General features: G+C 46.3%; 1 protein-coding gene across 1 annotated transcript in view; it reads left to right on the forward strand.

The window, feature by feature from the left end:
• The window catches only part of LOC309569153 (NACHT, LRR and PYD domains-containing protein 3-like), a gene marked incomplete at both ends in the record, with an annotated part of 359,259 nt that overhangs the window by 283,344 nt on the left and 53,548 nt on the right, over positions 1-22,367 (forward strand). Inside the window, one exon of the mRNA XM_082274914.1 lies at positions 3,509-3,673. Coding sequence (XP_082131040.1) covers positions 3,509-3,673 — 165 coding nt within the window. The remainder of the gene's footprint in view (positions 1-3,508; positions 3,674-22,367) is intronic.

Below are 22,367 nucleotides of genomic sequence, written 5' to 3' on the forward strand. Positions count from 1 at the left end.
GGTGGGGGTTTTTTGATGTCTCAAGCCAGAATGGTGGGACTTTATGGGCAAGTAATGATATTAAGATCAAAGAAGTAAAATAATAATTTCGGATTTATTCCATTAATACATATCATAAAAGACATACATATTAATGATGTGAAGGTTAGTGTATTGGGTATAGGCCCAATGTGATAAAGTTGGTGAAGGAGAAGATTCTAGTGAATCTGTGACATATGTGATAGCTTAGTGACAAAGATATGGATATTATCTTTGTGTTTCCTGTAGAGATTCCAGGAAAGGGTGGTTCACAGAGTTCATCCGTTAACTGACACGTTTCGGCTGTTTGTAGCCTTTTTCAAAGATTTTGTCACCCAGCTGTAATGTATAATCAACAACATTTCCATTATTGGAAATATGCGTACAAGTATTAGCGGTAGAATAAAAAGTCTATAAAGTATTTGTACATACATTGTTTTAACTTTGTTTCAGCAAAAAGAACCTTTTCTCTGTGTCCTGTAAAAACTGCAGCAAGGAGCCGTGTGGTACCTTGGTCTGGAAGGATATATTGTATGTAAGTTTAGGTGGCATATATACAGGCGTTTATATCATATGATTTTAATTGTTACCATTTACTCACAAATAGGTGGGATGTGAATATTCATGTGTGGATGGTCAGGTAGCTTGTAGTACTATCCTGAGTGCTCCATTCTAGGAAAATCATATATATACTGTTTAGATGCTTGTAATAAAATTGGCAATGTTAATGACTTTTATGGGGGTCTTTATGCCCATTGAAAACTTACATTTGCCGTATTTTGTAGGGGAAATGGAAGGGATGAAAGGTGTTTCTTCCAATGCCGCAGATAGGTTGCAGCCCTGCTTCAATGGACCGTTCTAAGGAGATCATATGATTGTTGTAATTGCAGTGCTTTTACTTTAAAAAGTGGTGAATAGCAATATTTATTGGTGACTTTTTATCTGGATCTTCCTGGTCCATTGTAGACTTACATTTTTGCAGGTAGGAGAGAGGGGATGAGGATAGGTTCTTCCAGTACCGCCGGTCCGTGTCCGTCCTGTTCCCTCGCCTGGAGGGAAGTGAGGAGAGACGTCGGCTCCCCGGCCTTTAAAAGCTGTTCGCGCATGCGCAGAGCGCGCTGCACGTACTCAGCTTTTTCTTTGTCAGTGACGTGGTCTCCCCGTACTGCGCATGCGCCTGGGTGATGCACACACAGTACAAGCCCGTCTGACATTACGGCCGCCGACACGGGGTGTGAGACATGCGAACATCTAACCGCAGTCAGAGGGGGAGATGTTTAACCCCTTCATGTCTTATTTTCAGCCCCTGTTATAGAAAACAGGGGCTTTCCGTGCTGGGTGCAGATTTTTTGGGACAGAGATGTTTTGCTGTACAAACAAAGTATACATACAATATTAGTAGTAATAAAGTAATAATAATATATATACATATAGGGTCGTGGTATTAACAGCAGTTATAATATAAGATTGCCCAAGGTGTATACTCCAATGTGGGATGTTTTAGGATATATCAGAGTCAGACATGCCAGAGATGTCTATCAAGGGTTTTTTTGAGGCATTTTGATTTTATTACCTTAGTATGGAGCCTACACTGGATCCTATTATGGTTTTTCTGGAGGTTTATATATTAGTCCGGTTTTTGAGAAAAATGGATAAATGAAATATCTCAGGTTACTTCTGTTCATTCTAAGAACAGTATTGTTTATTGTTACCACTTAACGGGGGGGTCTTATTTAGGTAACCAAGATTGGTCGATCGACAAAATCTTTGAAAAAGGCTACAAACAGCCGAAACGCGTCAGTTAACGGATGAACTCTGTGAACCACCCTTTCCTGGAATCTCTACAGGAAACACAGAGATAATATCCATATCTTTGTCACTAAGCTATCACATATGTCACAGATTCACTAGAATCTTCTCCTTCACCAATTTTATCACATTGGGCCTATACCCAATACACTAACCTTCACATTATTAATATGTATGTCTTTTATGATATGTATTAATGGAATAAATCCGAAATTATTATTTTACTTCTTTGATCTTAATATCATTACTTGCCCATAAAGTCCCACCATTCTGGCTTGAGACACCAAAAAACCCCCTCTTTTTCAAAATAAAGGGACGGAGGCGAAACCTACTCTCACTACCTCGAGATCAAAACCCCCACCCCCTAATTAATGGCAGGTGGAAGAGGAGCAGCCACAATTTACGAATTGCTAATGGTTGGTCTTAGTATGAGGTGGCATTGTATATATGAGTGCTATATATGTCCATATGTACGCATTAGAGGTGCTATATGGATTGCATTTTATTTTATTATATTATCTATTATAATGCAATGGATTAGCTATTTATATCAGTTGCATGATATATATGAAAAATTAGAAGTATGTTTTATATACACGTTGTATGTGAGAGGTGCCCGTGTGACCGATCATAGTAATATGGTGGTTCTGGATGGGTGCTTCCACATGCATAGGAGATGGTTAAAGACTGTATTGACATCTCCCTGGTGGTTATAGGGGGCGGAGACCGAGGTGTATACTCGGAGGTTTCATGTCTGTGTGGACTGAAGCCCGAGGGTGATGACTTCCGCCCGCCTTGCCAGGTATAAAATGGGAGTGATGGCGTTGCGTGCTCACGCCATCCGTAGAAGTCCACTGTGACGAAACGCGTAAGTGCTTGAGCACACGGTGACCATAGCAACTGTACGTCCCGAGCGCCTGACGTCAGACCGGCACCCGGAAGTCCGACGGCCGAATGCGAGCCACGGACACGACCAGCTAGCGCAGGACGGTACGAAGATCAGGTAGCCTGGACAAGGATACGCTTTTATGGGTTCTAATTTATATTATACTTTGTGAGTGCATATTATTTGGGCTTGTTTTATCAATTAATTACTTGTATATACGGATTTACACTATGGGCCTCTATCATTAATTTACATGATATGCGGTATACATGAGGATTGATCCAGGCACCAGGTATCCGGCAGTCCAAGAGGAGTCCTATGTTTGGAGGCTTTGTTCCATTACTTTTGGCGCATTATTTCCCACCTGGAGGTATGTGGGAATTTCTAGGGGGGCACGCCAGTGAGGTGGTGGTGCATGCTATGTCAAGGACCCCGTGTGGAACACTGGATGGACTGTTTTGAGTGATGTTTTTTACCTGGACTTTTTCAGTCACTTAATCATTTATATATTGCACACTGAGAATTGGTATATCTATGGTGTAGCGCTGTTAGTGTATGCATATGATTGGACATTTGGGATTAGATGCACACACCTTTTTATATTTCTGGCTTTATAACAGCAGCTGTTCATCTATTCATTTATGTTACTTCATTTTATGTGAACTTTTCTAGTTGTGGTAACACAATTTTAGCTTCTTAGCGCTGAGTGAGTGTGTCAATAAGCATTGGTTTGGTTCGTGACTATTTTCCTGCTCTTTTTTTTACTTCTGGTAACATTCTTTTCTTCTTCTTCAGATTGTCCTCTAATCACCTGACAGACAGTTCCTGTCCCCACCTGGCATCTGGAATAAGAAATAACCAGACACTGAGGACACTGAACCTGTCTAGGAACAATCTGGGGGGTCCTCATTTCAGGGATCTGATGGAAGCTCTGACAACAAGCCGGATAGAGGAATTACAGTGAGTATAACAGGACTGACTGACAATAATATTCTGGGACAGTTTTATATCTAAACCACATAAATAATATAGAGATATGAGAATCTCATCAAAATCCATCTTTAGGCTCCATAAAGAACCAATCCATAAATCAAATAATAATAATGGAGAAATATTTGATCTCCTGTTTGTCTCTATATATCACCAATATCAGACATTTCTCTAAAGCTGGATAGAAAACAAAAATAAAAATGAAATCTCTGCACTAAAAAACGTGAAAAACTTTGTGGAAAATGTAATGAATGAAAATCATCCACCAGCAGGAAGTCTGATATAGAAGTACAAATAGTATAATAGAATTCTATGCACAGAGCCCTACACTTAGTGACAAAATGTGTGATGAAACAAATGAGAAATCTGCACCCTACAATGTGTCCGAATACCAACACTTGCTGAAAGTGTAAAACATTTAATGTTGATGTGATAACTCCACCAATAGGGATCAAATCTAACAATGAAATTCACTGCAAAAATCCACTTTCAATCAATTACATGGCAGCAACTCAATGCATTTAGGCATTTAGATGTGGTGAAGACGACTTATTGAAGTTCAAACTGAGCATCAGAATGGGGAAGAAAGGGGATTGAAGTGACGTTGAACTTGGCATGGTTGTTGCCAGACGGGCTGGTCTGAGGGTTTCTGTGATTTTCACACAACCATTTCTTGGGTTTACAGAGAGTGGTGGGAAAAAGAGAAAATATCCAGTGAGCGACAGTTGTGTGGAGGAAAATGCCTGGTTGAGGTCAGAGGAGAATAGGCAGACTGGTTCCAGATGATAGAAAGGAACAGTAACTAAAATAACCACTCATTACATCCAAGGTATGCAGAATACTATTTCTAAATGCAAATCGCATTGAACCTTGAAGCAGATGGGCTACAGCAGCAGAAGATAAGAACAGGAAACTGAGGCTACAATTTGCACATGCTCACCAAAATTAGACAATAGAAGAAACGTTGCCTGGTCTGATGAGTCTGGATTTCAGCTGCTACTTTCCGATGGTAGGGTCAGATTTTGGTGTAAACAACATGAAAGCATGGATCCATCCTGCCTTGTATCACCGGTTCAGGCTGCTGGTGGTGGGGGTGTAATGGTGAGGGGGTGGGATGGGGTAATGGTATGGGGGATATCTTCTTGGCACACTTTGGGCCCCTTAGTACCAATTGAGCATGGTTTACACACCACGGCCTACCTGAGTATTGTTGCTGACCATGTCCATCCCTTTATGACTACAGTGTCCCCATCTTCTGATGGCTCCTTCCAGCAGGATAATGCACCATGTCACAAAGCTCCAATCATCTCACCACTGGTTTCTTCACCATGAAAATTAGGTCACTGTCCACCAATGGCCTCCACACTCACCACATCTCCTCCAATAGAGCACCTTTGGGATGTGGTGGAACGGGAGATTGGCATCATGGATGTGCAGCCGACAAATCTGCAGCAACTACGTGATGTTATCATGTCACTATGGAGCAAAATCTCTGAGGAATGTTTCCAACACCTTGTTGTATCTATGCCACAAAGAATGAAGGCAAAAAGGGTCCAACCTGCTACTAGCAAGGTGTACCTTATAAAGTGTCCGGTGAGTGTATATAACATATAACGTGCAAAATACATAAACATGAAGAGCAACAAAGTTATCTTTTAACCACTTAAGCCCCGGAAGATTTTACCCCCTTCCCGACCAGGGCTTTTTTTGCGATTTGGCACTGCGTGACTTTAAAGGACAATTGCGCGGTCGTGCGACGCTGTACCTAAATAAATTTGACGTCCTTTTTTTCCCACAAACAGAGCTTTCTTTTGGTAGTATTTGATCACCTGTGCGATTTTTTGATCATGCGCTATAAACAAAAAAAGAGCGTAAATTTTGCAAAAATAACAATATTTTTCACATTTTTATATGAAATTCCCCAAAAAAAAAATGTAGAAATCAAAATTTTTAACATTTTCGGCCAATTTGTTTTATGCTACATATGTTTGGTAAAAAAAATCGCAAAAAGCGTATTTTGATTGGTTTGCGCAAAAGTTATTGCGTTTACTAACTAAGGGAAAGATTTCTGTCATTTTTGGTGTTTTTTTTTTTTTAACGAGTAATGGCGGCGATCTGCAATTTTTTTTTTTTGCGAGACTGCGACATTGCGGCGGACAGATCGGACCCTTGACTGACATTTTTGACACTTTTGGGGTTACCAGTGGCATTACTACAGTAATCAGTGCTATACATATGCACTGTTACTGCAAAAATGACACTGGCAGGGATGGGGTTAACTGTATTGGAGAGGGAGGGGTTAAGTGTGTCCTAGGGGCGTGTTTCTAACTGTGATGGGACATGGCTACTATTGTAAAAACAGAGATCAACGGTTCTACATAGTAGAACCGTCTGATCTCCATTTATACACAGGGGAGAATGACAGGCGGCTTGTTTACATAAGCCGCTCTGCCTTTCTCCCTCTCTACCGACGATCGTAGTGTGACCGGCGGACATCGGGTCCGCCGGTCACACGCGCGGACTCCTCCGTGAACGAGGCGGGGCGGGCGCGCGCTCGCCCGCTATTGGCTCACAAACCAGTCACAGGCTAGTGACGTATATCTACTTGCGGCGGTCGGCAAGCGGATAATATTGCAAACATCAAGAGAAAGTTCATAAATGTGAAAAAGTGGATTTCCTAAAACCCATTCACCACTACTTCCATCTCCAATCACAATCCAATCCAATCACAGTGACTTGTGCAGTAACAGAAATAATAATTCCCAAAGATTCATCCGGATGGTATAACTCAATGCTGATCAGTTGTCACCTCTTTGCAGCAACTTCAATCATCCTCCACCACACCAGTGAGGAAACAGGTCACTTACCAAAAGGTTTGTCCCCACAAGCAAAGCCCAGACATGCATGTTTATATCCTTCCAGCAGCGCCACTCCACTCAAGCCGGCTTCCGATGAGAACAGACTGTGCCATGGAATGTCACACCTCCAGGTAGTATCTCCAATATCACCCAAGGTATCCAGACAATGGCCGCAATCACATCACATAGAAAAGAAAAAGCCTCCATAGTACATAATCCTTAAATATATATTGAATGACAGATTGTACACTTCCATCATATACACGAGTATACACAGATCTCAGAGCACACACCGCTCCGGACTGCAGCCGTGTGCGATGACATCACTTCCTTCACTCCATCATGAACAGCTGCAGTCCGGAGCGGTGTGTGCTCTGAGATCTGTGTATACTCGTGTATATGATGGAAGTGTACAATCTGTTATTCAATATATATTTAACCACTTGTGGACCAGAAAGGATTTGCCCCCTTAATGACCAGGCCATATTTTGCGATTCTGCACTTAGTGTTAGTTTTTAATGGACAATTGCGTGGTCGTTCGACGCTGTACCTTTTTGTCCCACAAATAGAGCTTTCTTTTGGTGGTATTTGATTACCTGTGCGATTTTTTTATTTTTTGCGCTATAAACAAAAAAAAGAGCGACAATTCTGAAAAAAAAAAAACAATTTTTCACATTCTGCTATATAACATTCCCCCCAAAAAAATGTAAAAATCAAAATTTCTCTATCGTTCATTGACGGTTCTCTCTGATTCATATCAGTAGGGTTATACTCCCCCCTACAGGAGTAGGACACTAGGCAGAAAAAAGTTCTGGCTACGACTATGGGCAGTCCCGGAGGGTACACCCTCTCTCTTCCTGAATAGGATGTCAGTTTTAATCTGTCTAGTCAGAAGTAAGGACATAGTTCCTTGCTGGGATCTCTGGTCTTGGCATATAAAGTATTTTTTTATGTAGATTTTTTTAGCTAGCCTTTTTTTCTCCGGAACTTTTTTTCCTGTGAGATCTTCAAACAATTAGGCTGGGTGACAGACTGGACCCCTATATCCAGTGGTCACCCCAGTCTGGCCACCGAGCACGTGCAGACCGTAGCTCCGCGCTGGGTCGGCCGCGACATAACCCCACTGGACGGGGACTGGCCCCGCGAGTTAAACGTCTCGCCAGGATGCACATGACAGGGTCTAGGCTTATGTCGCAGCGTTCCTATTTGGCCGACTCCGGAGGCGTGGGGTCCTGTCAGGAGATGGCGCTCGCCTGTGTTCCTGGTATGGTGAGTAAACTCACTCCTGGGTTTCCCTCTGTCCTGTTGTGAATCCCTCCTTTCCATCACTACCCCTACCCCTCCTCCCACGTGGGGGACGGTTTGGGCCTACCTGAGACTGGGGCCTAGTGTGCAGGCCGCATGGGGGGCCGGGGGGGGGTGTTGGTGCGCCGTCCACGGTGCTAAACCGATCGTGCGGGGGGGGGGCATTGGTGGGGTTTTCTGCAGTGGATGGTGTGGACGGGGGTTTGGGGGGTCCCCCTGTGGGTCCCGATTACCGCAATTCCAGCACGGGGCCACCATTTTGTTGTAGCCTCTGTCTGCTTCTAAGGTGGTGGGCATCTTGGTACACCCATTTTTGGCCATTTTGCGGTAGATGTTTTGCTGTGGAGGCCGGTTGGAGTGCCTGGAGGACAGTGAGTCATGAGGGTGGTCTCTCCCTCTCTGTGGGGGTCCGTTAGCGCATGCCTGACCTCCGGGGGGGGGCACTGTGGGGCCACTTTAAAATAAAGTAATTTTTGTCTTTTTTTTTTAATTGCTGGCGGGTTCCTCAGGTTCAGTATGGACCCTGCAGGCCATTTATTCCCACCTGACCCCCTCACGGAGGCCGCAGGGCCTTCCGGATCTCCACTGTCCGTCGATGCCTTTTCGGCAGTTCGGGAAGCATTTGGGCCCGAGTGAAGGTGGTAAGTGCGCTAAAACGTTTCTCTGCCTCATCTGATGTCTGGGAGTCCGAGTCTGGCTCAGCCGCCGCAGACGTGGGGCCTCCCTGCCGGGTCTGTTACCTCGCACCCTGTCTCCTCGGATGATGAGGATGACATTTCTACCTCCCCTGCCGTGAAAGGGGCTGGTGGATGCACTGGCTGTTTTCAGTGCGTGACACCCTACAATTTGGGGGTCGCAGCGGCGGCTGCGTCAGGGGCGCAGGTGGCATCTGCCACTCACATGCTATCTGGAGCTGCTCTTTTTGCTGGCTGCTCATGTAGGAGGGGACTATCTGAGACATTCCCCTGGGGTGTCTAGGCGGCCGTTAGACGTTGCCCTTTTGGGGAATCTCTGGTGCAGAGGGCTGTTCCGCCTTTACATAGCTACATATAGTTACATAGTAGGTGAGGTTGAATAAAGACAATAGTCCATCCAGTTCAACCTGTGTAGGTGTGTGTGGCCCTAATCATCTCACATAGACCTGAATGTTCTGATCCTTGAGATGTAAATCTAAGAGTCTTTTGAAAGCCACCATACTTCCCGCAGAAACCACCTCTTGTGGTAGAGAATTCCACAATCTTGTAGCCCTAACAGTAAAGAACCCCCCACGTTGCCTGAGGTTAAAACGCTTCTCCTCTAATTGCATTGTATGCCCTTGAGTCCTCATGCAATCCTTTCGACTGAATAGATTTTTTTCTATGCTGAGATCACCATCGAGATATTTATAAACTGCTATCATGTCCCCCCTCAGACGTCTCTTCTCCAGGGAGAATAAATCAAGCGATTGCAGACGCTCTTCATAATTAAGGTCCTCCAATCCCCTAATCAGTTTAGTTGCCCTTCTCTGGACTCTCTCCAGCTCCAACACATCCTTCCTGAGGACTGGCGACCAGAACTGGACAGAATACTCCAGATGTGGTCAGACCAGAGTTTTATAAAGTGGAAGGATTATAGTTTTATCTCCGGAATACATCCCTTTCTTTATGCATGTTAATATTTTGCCGGCTTTGGCAGCTGCCGCTTGACATTGCATGCTATTGCCTAGTCTATCCTCTACCAAGACTCCCAGATCTTTCCCTATTTTTGAATCCCCCAAAGGTTCCCCCCCTAAAGTGTATTGTGCTTTTATGTTTTTAGTCCCCAAGTGCACAACCTTACACTTCTCCACATTAAACCTCATTTGCCATGTCGTTGCCCACTCCGTTATTTTGTCCAGGTCATTCTGTAGGATATCTGCTTCATGCTGTGCAGATATTGCCCTGCCCAATTTTGTGTCATCTGCAAAAACTGATATTGAACTACTGATCCCGTCCTCAATGCTGTTTATGGATAAATTGAACAAGGTTGGTCCCAGGACTGAGCCTTGGGGGACCCCACTTACCACCTCAGACCAGTCTGAGTATGCGCTATTTATTACCACCCTTTGGACATGCCCTTTTAGCCAGTTCCGTATCCAAGAGCAAACCTTGCAGTCGATGCCTGCAGACCTTATTTTATAAATTAAGCGCTTGTGGGGAACTGTATCAAACGCCTTAGCGAAATCCAGGTACACCACATCCACTGGTCTCCCCCTATCTAGCTCACAGCTTTGGTGGATGTACGGCCTCTAGCTGAATGGGACTACAGTTGTTCCGGTGGAGGAATCCTCGTTCTTAAGGACTTGGGGATAGGATGGCGTGGGCTGTGGCCTATGATCTGTACTCCCTGGTAGAGTCTGCACTGGAAACAGTGTTTATGTTTGCCCTTGCCACGCAGACTCTGCCTGATGGGCGGAGTTCCGCCGCTGTGACTTGGTGTGGGGCATGTCCCTCTTGCCCTGGGGGAGCTGTTGGACCAGCTGGCGCAGGGGCTGCAATTTGTTTGTGATGCCACGCTGCTCGAGGCTCCCTTGTATGGGTCACCTTGTCATTTTCGGCGGTGGATGTCCAGTGTCTACTTGACCAGAGTGTTGGTCTGTGGATCAAACTTCTAAGACGGTCTAAATGGATCTCCCTTTTCGGGGGATTGCCTGTTTGGCGCTGCCCTGGATGACATTATATAAGGGTCTCACCGGGGAAAGAGTGTTTTCTTCCACAGGCTAACAAGAGTAAGGGCCTTCGTCGCAGTCGGGGTTCTTCCCTTTCGGCTCGCGTGTGGTTCCAAACAACCCTGGTCTGGAGAACATGAGAGCGTTTTTTTCCAGACATGCAGCCAAGGCCTACTCGGCCTGAAGGTGCTTCCTTACCCATCTAGGGGGTGGGGGAGGCCCTTGCCAGTCAAGGACCTGCAGCTGACCCGGATCCCAGGCTGACTGGGTTCAGGAGGTCATGCGGTCCAGTTGCACGATCGAGTTTCGATCCGTTTATTTCCGGTAAAGTTTTTTCCCTTCCAATGTATGGCTGTCCCCAGATCGCTTTCAGGCGCTCTGTGGGGCAGTTCAGGCTCTGGTTCAACAAGCTGAACCAACAGGTCCTTTGATGGTTCTGTGCAGGTCAAAAATTTAAGTTGGTATCGGTTCGCACGGTGGTGGCTTCCCTGCATCAGGGGGATTCATGGCCTCCATAGACATCAAGCTGCCTACCTTCACATCCTGTTATGTTCATGACACCTACGGGTTTTTTGCCATGGGGAAGGATCTCTATCGGTTTGTGGCATTACCCTTTGGTCCCGCTTATGCTACTAGGGTCTTCACAAATATGTTGGCTCCGGTCCTGGCGCTATTGCTTGTGGCAGCAGGGCGTTTCGGTCCGGGGTACCTGGCCGATCTGCTTCTCCGTGTGGAGTCCCCTACGGTGCTGACAAACTAATTTGGAAGTCACCACGAGAACACTTTGGACTCGTCCTCAGTCAGGGTGTTTTCTCCCTCTGGGGAAAAAACTCTTGGAACTTCAGACTGCGGTTTGACTGTTATTGTCTCGCACATGGTCATCCCTTCGGACCTGTATGCGAGTTCTGGGACTGATGGTGCCGTCTTTCAAGACGGTCCCTTTCGCTCAATCCCTCTCGGGGATCCGGCAGAAGGCGATCCTTCTCGAATGGGACTTGAATCCAAACTCTCTGGACTTTCGGATCCGGCTGAGCTGGCTGACCAGGGAGTCTTGAGCTGGAATCCTTCCTCCCCTTTTTCCTGAACACTTATCACCGCGGATGCAAGCCTGTCGGGGTGGGGAGGAGTCCTCGGCATTTTCTCTGCTTCGGGAGTCTGGTCCCTGGAGGATCCAGGTTACCGATCAATGTCCTGGGGCTGAGAGTGATCCGGCCTTGCCTGGTTCACTGGATCGGGCACCTGCAGCTGCCCGATGCACGTTCAATCGACTATGCCACAACAGTGGCTTATGTAATTTGCCAAGGGGGTACCAAGGGTGTCCTTGCGGCCTTGGAAGTGTCAATTCTTCGTTGGCCAGTGCGCCTTGTTCCAGCTCTCCGCTGTTCCCTTTCCAGGTGTGGAAACCTTGGTGGGCGGGTTGCCTCAGTCGACAGGCCTTGGATGCAGGGGAATGGTTCCTTCATCTGGTGGTGTTTAAGCAGTTGTGCCTTTGTTTGGGCACTACAGACGTGGACCTGTTGGTGTTGCATCTACAGGATGGTGCAGCGGTTTGTTTCTGGCGGGTGCAATGGTTACACCATGGGTTCTGTCATGGGCAAGAACATTCGCTAAGTTCCAGTTCCACTTGAACCATGCCGTGGAGTCTAGCATGGTTACCTGCGCACGGCTGCCACCGGCATGGTCCTGTCTGCGTGCTCACTGATGGGCTAAGGTCAGTATCAGCTGCAGTCTGCCTTTCCTGCTCCCAAGTTGCTGCCAAGAATTTTTCGCAGGATCGAGGCGGAAGGGATTCCGGTCTTTCTCGTGGCTCTGGACGGGCCTCGCCGAGCTTGGAATGCCGGCCTGGTCAGGCTAGCCGCAGACACTCTTTGGAGAATTCTCAGGGAGGAGTTATTGTCTCCAGGGCCCATCTCCCATCCGACTACGTTCGCTGATTTTACCGACTTGGCTGTTGAATGTCAGGTGCTGAAGGTTGGGGATTTGGCTGCTTCAGTGATATCCATCCTGCTTGAAGCGTGGGAAGCGACTTCTAGGGTGATTTGCCTGTTTGCTCTGTCACGAGAGTGACTGAGCCTATGGAGTCGGTGAGTGGGCATTGCTTATCCCCCTTCAAAGCACAGTGGTGACGGTTTGGTGACCCCATACATCTGCACCTACAATCTGCTTCTTTATAACCGATGCTTGTGGACTAGTGCTGCATATCAATTTATGAACTGTACCTCATTGGTGATTTAAATTTATTGTGCATTGTCAGTGCTAGCTGACGATTTGGTAGGGGCTGGATTATGGTCTCCCCTTGCGCTACAGGAATATTTACCATTTGTGTTTTTAGTATTCTTTTTTATTCTATGTTTTTTATTAAGTAGCAGCATTTACCATACTATTGTGAGAGATATCTCCTCATAAGCGCTTGGTTGCTTACAATTAGTTTGGTCTCCGTGTGCTTGTAAGCAGTTTATCTATCCCATCCGACTACGTTCGCTGATTTTACCGACTTGGCTGTTGAATGTCAGGTGCTGAAGGTTGGGGATTTGGCTGCTTCAGTGATATCCATCCTGCTTAAAGCGTGGGAAGCGACTTCTAGGGTGATTTTTGTTCATCATACAAGACAGTCGTATATTGCATGGGCTCCCCCTCGCTCTTACTCGGTGGCCCGGATCTTGGCTTTCTTTAACGGGAAGTTGATCACAAGTTGGCCTTGAGTACTGCCAAGGGTCAGGTTTCGGCTTTGGCAAATTTCTTCCAAAGGCCATTGGCCGCCTGTGCCCTGGTGCGTGACTTCTTCCTGGGGGTGCGACACTTGGTACTTCCAGTGTGAACTCCGTCGCCCACTGGGGACCTTGATTTGGTGCAGTCGGTTCTTTTAGACCCTCTGTTTGTGAGTATTTGAGGGTATCCCCTGCCTACCTTATTACAGAAGGTGGCTTTCTTGGTTGCTGTCACTCTGCACGCAGGTGTCGGCACTGGCGACATTGTCCTGTCATTCTCCCTATATGTTGATCATGGGGCCAAGTTGTACTTCGTCCGGATCCGTCCTTCCCTCCGAAGGTGGTTTCTGGTGTTCACTTGCATGGGATCATTGTATTCCCATCTTGTGTCCTGAGCCCTCACATTCTAAGGAATGTGCATTGCTTACTCTGTTGAGTGCGGGCACTCAAGGTGTACTTGGCGCCTACTGTGTCTTTTTGTAAGTCAGGCTTGCTCTCTGTACTTACGGATGGCCCATGAACGGGACTGCCTGCGTCTGCTGCGTCTATTCTCGGATGGATCGGACAGACGGTGGTGCAGGTTTATTCAATTAAGGGTCGGGTCCTACCCTTCCCTGTTTCAGCAAGTTCTACTCCGATGCCTAGTGCTTCCTGGGCTTTTTGCCTTGTAGGCATCTGTGCTCCAGGTTGCAAGACGCCTACCTGGTAGTCTTTTCGCTCCTTTACCACGTTTTATAAGGTGGATGTGCTGACATCTGCAGATGCCTCTTTTCAGCCGCAAGGTTTTTTTGCTGGCTGCTGTTTGGAGGGGCTTTTGACCTTCCTTGAGGTATTTTACTGTTTTTGTTTTCAGGTGGGTCTCATCTTTTGTTCTGATGAGTCCTATGTTGGCTGGTTGGCTATGTTTGGCCTTGGGGATTTGTTCTTTTCTGCTGTTCCCACCCCTCATTTTATGGCAATGCTTTGGGACGTCCCTACTGATATGAATCAGAGAGAACTGCTTTCAATAATGAACGATAGAGAAAACTGGATTTTTGACTTACCGTAAAATCCTTTTCTCTTAAGTTCATTGACGGACGCAGTACCCGCCCCTCTATTTTGAGTTGGGTTGGTGTTACTTTTCTGACACTGCTTTGATACAAAACTGACATCCTATGCAGGAAGAGAGAGGGTGTACCCTCCGGAACTGCTCATAGGCATAGCCAGAACTTTTTTCTCCCTAGTGTCCTACTCCTGTAGGGGGCAGTATTACCTTACTGATATGAATCAGAGAGAACTGCGTCTGTCAATGAACTTGAGAAAAGGATTTTACAGTAAGTCAAAAATCCATTTTTTTTTTAATATTTTAGGCCAATTTGTTTTCTGCTACATATTTTTGGTAAAAAAATTGCAATAAGCGTATTTTGCTTGGTTTGCACAAAAGTTATTGCATATACTAACTACGGGAAAGATTTTATGTCATTTTTATTTATTTTTTTTTCTAGTATTGGCGGCAATCTGCTATTTTTAGTGGGATTGCGACATTGTGGCGGACAGATCAGACCCCTAACTGACATTTTTGACACTTTTGGGGGGACCAGTGACATTACTACAGTAATCAGTGCTCAAAATATGCACTGTTACTGTAATAATGACACTGGCAGGGAAGGGGTTAACACTGTGGGTGATCAAGGGGTCAAATGTGTATCTAGGGGCGTGTTTCTAAACGCGGGGGCTTGGCTTGTAAAATAAACACAGAGATCTGTAATCCTATATAGCAGGATCACAGGGGCTCTATGATCATTCCAGGGAGAACAGCCAGCTGTGTTTACAACAGCCGACCATCCTTCTCTCTCAGCGGGGAATGATCGCGGGTGTCAGGCGGAAATTGGAGTCGCCTGCCCCATGCATCGGCTTCCTCGCTGGAAGGCACGCATTTGCCCCCTAGCTGCCTTCGCGCGACCGACATATACCTACGGCGGTTCACGCAGGAGCGGCTGCCTTGCCTGCCACATTATAAATGCGGCGGGCGGTCGTAAAGTGGTTAAGGATTATGTACTATGGAGGCTTTTTCTTTTCTATGTGATGTGATTGCGGCCATTGTCTGGATACCTTGGGTGATATTGGAGATACTACCTGGAGGTGTGACATTCCATGGCACAGTCTGTTCTCATCGGAAGCCAGCTTGAGCGGAGTGGCGCTGCTGGAAGGATATAAACATGCATGTCTGGGCCTTGCTTGTGGGGACAAACCTTTTGGTAAGTGACCTGTTTCCTCACTGGTGTGGTGGAGGTTGACTGAAGTTGCTGCAAAGAGGTGGCAGCTGATCAGCATTGATTTAAACCATCTGGATGAATCTTTGGGAATTATTATTTCTGTTACTGCACAAGTCACTGTTTGGTGATTGGAGATGGAAGTAGAGGTGAATGGGAAATTCGCTTTTTCACATTTATTAACTTTCTCTTGATGTTTTCCTTTTTTAAAGATAACTTTGTTGCTCTTCATGTTTATGTATTTTTGCACATTATATGTTATATAGATTGAAGGAGCTGTGAACAGGTTGCAGATCTTCCCTTGCTCACATGTATGAAAGTGCATTTTTGTAGTGAATGTAATTGTTATATTTGATGAGTATTGGTGGAGTTCACACATCTAGTATAATATGCAGTGGCGGCCGGCCGATAGGGGGCGCAGGGGCGCCGCCCCCTCCCCCCCCCCTAAAAAAAAAAAAAGAAAAAGAAAAAAAAAAAGATTAAAAAAAAAAAAAATTTGCCCACAAGGGGCGTCCGCCTCATTGGTGCCTATGGGGGGGTGGGGTTTTCCACCCGCAGAGGCGCCGATTGGCGGCCTTCTGGGGCGTAACTGTATCGCAGAGCACGGCGCTACACCACCCCCCTTTTGTGATGTCTTGGATCATGATTGGTCCAGACTCCAGCCTGGACCAATCATGATTCAGGACATCCATGCTGACCTCGTTGGGGGCAGTACTGGTGCGTGCATCAGTCATTTACCGTCACCGCCCGGTCAGCTTCCCGCCGCCGCAGAAGAGGAGTCGCGAGGAGGGGAGAAGCCACCGCCGCCGCTCTGCAAGATCTGATCGAGGAGTCGCGAGGAGGGGAGAAGATCCGATCGGCAAAAGAGCTGCCTGCAGTGCCGGAGAAGTCGGGGTGTCCATGTCCAGTGTCGGCGTGTCATGGCCTGAACCTGCGGGGGGAGCACCATGTGGGAGAGCTGTTCCTCTTGACCCAGGAGCGACGTGTCTCCCGTCTTCAGCAGCCCACAGCACAGCAGTCTGTCCAGTCAGGTGAGCCAGCCCAAGAGCAGGTAAGTGACATGACCTGTGACCTGACCTATGACCTGACCTGTGACATGACCTATGACATGACCTATGACATGACCTGTGACATGACCTGTGACATGACCTGTGACATGACCTGTGACATGACTGTGACATGACCTGTGACATGACCTATGACCTGACCTGTGACATGACCTGTGACATGACTGTGACATGACCTGTGACATGACCTGTGACATGACCTGTAACATGACCTGTGACATGACTGTGACATGACCTGTGACATGACCTGTGACATGACTGTGACCTGTGACCTGACCTGTGACATGACCTGTGACCTGACGTGACATGACTGTGACATGACCTGTGACCTGACCTGACATGACTGTAACATGACCTGTGACATGACTGTGACATGACCTGTGACATGACCTGTGACCTGACATGACTGTAACATGACATGTGACATGACTGTGACATGACCTGTGACCTGACCTGTGACATGACCTGTGACATGACCTGACTGTAACATGACTGTGACATGACCTGTGACCTGACGTGACTGTAACATGACCTGTAACATGACCTGTGACATGACCTGTGACATGACCTGTGACATGACTGTTACATGACCTGTGACCTGACCTGACATGACTGTAACATGACCTGTGACATGACCTGTGACATGACTGTGACATGACTGTGACATGACCTGTGACATGACTGTGACATGACCTGTGACATTACCTGTGACATGACCTGTGACATGACTGTGACATGACCTGTGACATGACTGTAATGTGACCTGTGACCTGACTGTAACATGACCTGTGACATGACTGTGACATGACCTGTGACCTGACTGTAACATAACCTGTGACATGACTGTGACATGACCTGTGACATGACCTGACTGTAACATGACTGTGACATGACCTGTGACCTGACGTGACTGTAACATGACCTGTAACATGACCTGTGACATGACCTGTGACATGACTGTTACATGACCTGTGACCTGACCTGACATGACTGTAACATGACCTGTGACATGACCTGTGACATGACTGTGACATGACTGTGACATGACCTGTGACATGACCTGTGACATGACCTGTGACATGACCTGTGACCTGACATGACTGTAACATGACCTGTGACATGACCTGTGACATGACTGTGACATGACCTGTGACCTGACCTGTGACATGACCTGTGACATGACCTGACTGTAACATGACTGTGACATGACCTGTGACCTGACGTGACTGTAACATGACCTGTAACATGACCTGTGACATGACTGTTACATGACCTGTGACCTGACCTGACATGACTGTAACATGACCTGTGACATGACCTGTGACATGACTGTGACATGACTGTGACATGACCTGTGACATGACCTGTGACATGACTGTGACATGACCTGTGACATGACTGTGATGTGACCTGTGACCTGACCTGTGACATGACCTGTGACCTGACTGTAACATGACCTGTGACATGACTGTGACATGACCTGTGACATGACCTGTGACATGACCTGTGACATGACCTGACTGTAACATGACTGTGACATGACCTGTGACCTGACGTGACTGTAACATGACCTGTAACATGACCTGTGACATGACCTGTGACATGACCTGTGACATGACTGTTACATGACCTGTGACCTGACCTGACATGACTGTAACATGACCTGTGACATGACCTGTGACATGACTGTGACATGACTGTGACATGACCTGTGACATGACCTGTGACATGACTGTGACATGACCTGTGACATGACTGTGACATGACCTGTGACATGACTGTGATGTGACCTGTGACCTGACCTGTGACATGACCTGTGACCTGACTGTAACATGACCTGTGACATGACTGTGACATGACCTGTGACATGACCTGTGACATGACCTGTGACATGACCTGACTGTAACATGACTGTGACATGACCTGTGACCTGACGTGACTGTAACATGACCTGTGACATGACCTGTGACCTGACCTGACATGACTGTAACATGACCTGTGACATGACTGTGACATGACCTGTAACATGACCTGTGACATGACCTGTGACCTGACATGACTGTAACATGACCTGTGACATGACTGTGACATGACCTGTGACCTGACCTGTGACATGACCTGTGACCTGACCTGTGACATGACCTGTGACCTGACCTGTGACCTGACCTAACATGACTGTAACATGACTGTGACATGACCTGTGACCTGACCTGACGTGACTGTAACATGACCTGTGACATGACCTGTGACATGACCTGTGACATGACCTGTGACATGACCTGTGACCTGACCTGACATGACTGTAACATGACCTGTGACATGACCTGTGACATGACTGTGACATGACCTGTGACCTGACATGACTGTAACATGACCTGTGACATGACTGTGACATGACCTGTGACATGACCTGTGACATGACCTGTGACCTGACATGACTGTAACATGACCTGTGACATGACCTGTGACATGACTGCGACATGACCTGTGACATGACCTGTGACCTGACCTGACATGACCTGTGACATGACCTGTGACCTGACCTGACATGACTGTAACATGACCTGTGACATGACCTGTGACATGATCTGTGACATGACCAGACATGACTGTAACATGACCTATGACCTGACCTGTGACATGACCTGTGACATGACTGTGACATGACCTGTGACATGACTGTAACATGACCTGTGACCTGACCTGACATGACCTGTGACATGACATGTGACCTGACCTGACATGACTGTAACATGACCTGTGACATGACTGTGACATGACCTGTGACATGACCTGTGACCTGACCTGACATGACTGTAACATGACCTATGACCTGACCTGTGACATGACCTGTGACATGACTGTGACATGACCTGTGACATGACCTATCACCTGACCTGTGACATGACCTGACCTGTGACGTGACATGACCTGTGACCTGACCTGTGACCTGACCTGACATGACTGTAACATGACCTGTGACATGACCTGTGACTTGACCTGTGACCTGACCTGTGACATGACTGTAACATGACCTGTGACCTGACCTGTGACATGACCTGTGACATGACCTGTGACCTGACATGACTGTAACATGACCTGTGACTTGACCTGTGACCTGACCTATGACATGACTGTGACATGACCTATGACCTGACCTGTGACATGACCTGTGACCTGACCTGTGTCCTGACCTGTGACATGACCTGTGACATGACCTGTGACATGACCTGACCTGTGACATGACTGTGACATGTGTGACATGACTGTGGTCAGGTGGTCACTGTGCATTAATGGGGACATGCTGGTCAGGTCACTGTGCATAGATGGGGGGACATCATGCTGGTTAAGTCGCTGTGCATTAATGGGGACATGCTGGTTAGGTCACTGTGCATTTATGGGGACATGCTGGTCAGGTGGTCACTGTGCATTGATGGGGACATGCTGGTCAGGTGGTCACTATGCATTGATAGTGATGTCGCGAACCTAAAATTCGCGGTTCGCGAACGGCGAACGCGAACATCGGCAAATGTTCGCGAACCGGCGAACCGGGCGAACCGCCATAGACTTCAATAGGCAGGCGAATTTTAAAACACACAGGGACTCTTTCTTTCTTTCTGGCCACAATAGTGATGGAAAAGTTGTTTCAAGGGGACTAACACCTGGACTGTGGCATGCCGGAGAGGGATCACGCAAAAAAAAGTTCTTAAAAATTATAATTTTTTGAAAGAGAGCCAATTATTGGAAAAATTAAAAAAAAATAAAAATAAAAAATTTCTTTGGATTTAGCATCTGGGGGGTCTAAAAAGTGTACCTGTGAAGTTTCAGCTCTGTAGCATGTCCAGAACCCCTAAAAAACAGCATTTTTCTTATATTTTCAGGAATATGGCTTCTCTGCGGCTGGCTTTTTCTCTTGCAGGCATTTATCGGGCATTTTTTTAGGCAGGCATGTCATTTTTTGTATTTAGTGTCTGGGGGGTCACAAAAGTGTACCTGTCAAGTTTCAGCTCTGTAGCATGTCCAGAACCCCTAAAAAACAGCATTTTTCTTATATTTTCAGGAATACGGCTTCTCTGCGGCTGGCTTTTTCTCTTGCAGGCATTTATCGGGCATTTTTTTAGGCAGGCATGTCATTTTTTGTATTTAGTGTCTGGGGGGTCACAAAAGTGTACCTGTCAAGTTTCAGCTCTGTAGCATGTCCAGAACCCCTAAAAAACAGCATTTTTCTTATATTTTCAGGAATACGGCTTCTCTGCGGCTGGCTTTTTCTCTTGCAGGCATTTATCGGGCATTTTTTTAGGCAGGCATGTCATTTTTTGTATTTAGTGTCTGGGGGGTCTAAAAAGTGTACCTGTCAAGTTTCAGCTCTGTAGCATGTCCAGAACCCCTAAAAAACAGCATTTTTCTTATATTTTCAGGAATACGGCTTCTCTGCGGCTGGCTTTTTCTCTTGCAGGCATTTATCGGGCATTTTTTTAGGCAGGCATGTCATTTTTTGTATTTAGTGTCTGGGGGGGTCACAAAAGTGTACCTGTCAAGTTTCAGCTCTGTAGCATGTCCAGAACCCCTAAAAAACAGCATTTTTCTTATATTTTCAGGAATACGGCTTCTCTGCGGCTGGCTTTTTCTCTTGCAGGCATTTATCGGGCATTTTTTTAGGCAGGCATGTCATTTTTTGTATTTAGTGTCTGGGGGGTCACAAAAGTGTACCTGTCAAGTTTCAGCTCTGTAGCATGTCCAGAACCCCTAAAAAACAGCATTTTTCTTATATTTTCAGGAATACGGCTTCTCTGCGGCTGTCTTTTTCTCTTGCAGGCATTTATCGGGCATTTTTTTAGGCAGGCATGTCATTTTTTGTATTTAGTGTCTGGGGGGTCACAAAAGTGTACCTGTCAAGTTTCAGATCTGTAGCATGTCCAGAACCCCTAAAAAACAGCATTTTTCTTATATTTTCAGGAATACGGCTTCTCTGCGGCTGTCTTTTTCTCTTGCAGGCATTTATCGGGCATTTTTTTAGGCAGGCATGTCATTTTTTGTATTTAGTGTCTGGGGGGTCACAAAAGTGTACCTGTCAAGTTTCAGCTCTGTAGCATGTCCAGAACCCCTAAAAAACAGCATTTTTCTTATATTTTCAGGAATACGGCTTCTCTGCGGCTGTCTTTTTCTCTTGCAGGCATTTATCGGGCATTTTTTTAGGCAGGCATGTCATTTTTTGTATTTAGTGTCTGGGGGGTCACAAAAGTGTACCTGTCAAGTTTCAGATCTGTAGCATGTCCAGAACCCCTAAAAAACAGCATTTTTCTTATATTTTCAGGAATACGGCTTCTCTGCGGCTGTCTTTTTCTCTTGCAGGCATTTATCGGGCATTTTTTTAGGCAGGCATGTCATTTTTTGTATTTAGTGTCTGGGGGGTCACAAAAGTGTACCTGTCAAGTTTCAGATCTGTAGCATGTCCAGAACCCCTAAAAAACAGCATTTTTCTTATATTTTCAGGAATACGGCTTCTCTGCGGCTGTCTTTTTCTCTTGCAGGCATTTATCGGGCATTTTTTTAGGCAGGCATGTCATTTTTTGTATTTAGTGTCTGGGGGGTCTAAAAAGTGTACCTGTCAAGTTTCAGCTCTGTAGTATGTCCACAACCCAAAAAAAACAGCATTTTTCTTATGATTTTTAGTAGAAAACTAATGCAGTGTCTTTCTAGCTGTCTTTTTTTCTTTCTGGCAAGCTGAAATATGATATGCCAAGGCAAACATGCCTATCAGTTGAGCTATGACACAGACAACACTGCA

Source organism: Pelophylax lessonae (genome assembly GCF_965119305.1).
Source record: "Pelophylax lessonae genome assembly, chromosome: 13".
In the NCBI taxonomy this organism is placed as follows: domain Eukaryota; kingdom Metazoa; phylum Chordata; class Amphibia; order Anura; family Ranidae; genus Pelophylax; species Pelophylax lessonae.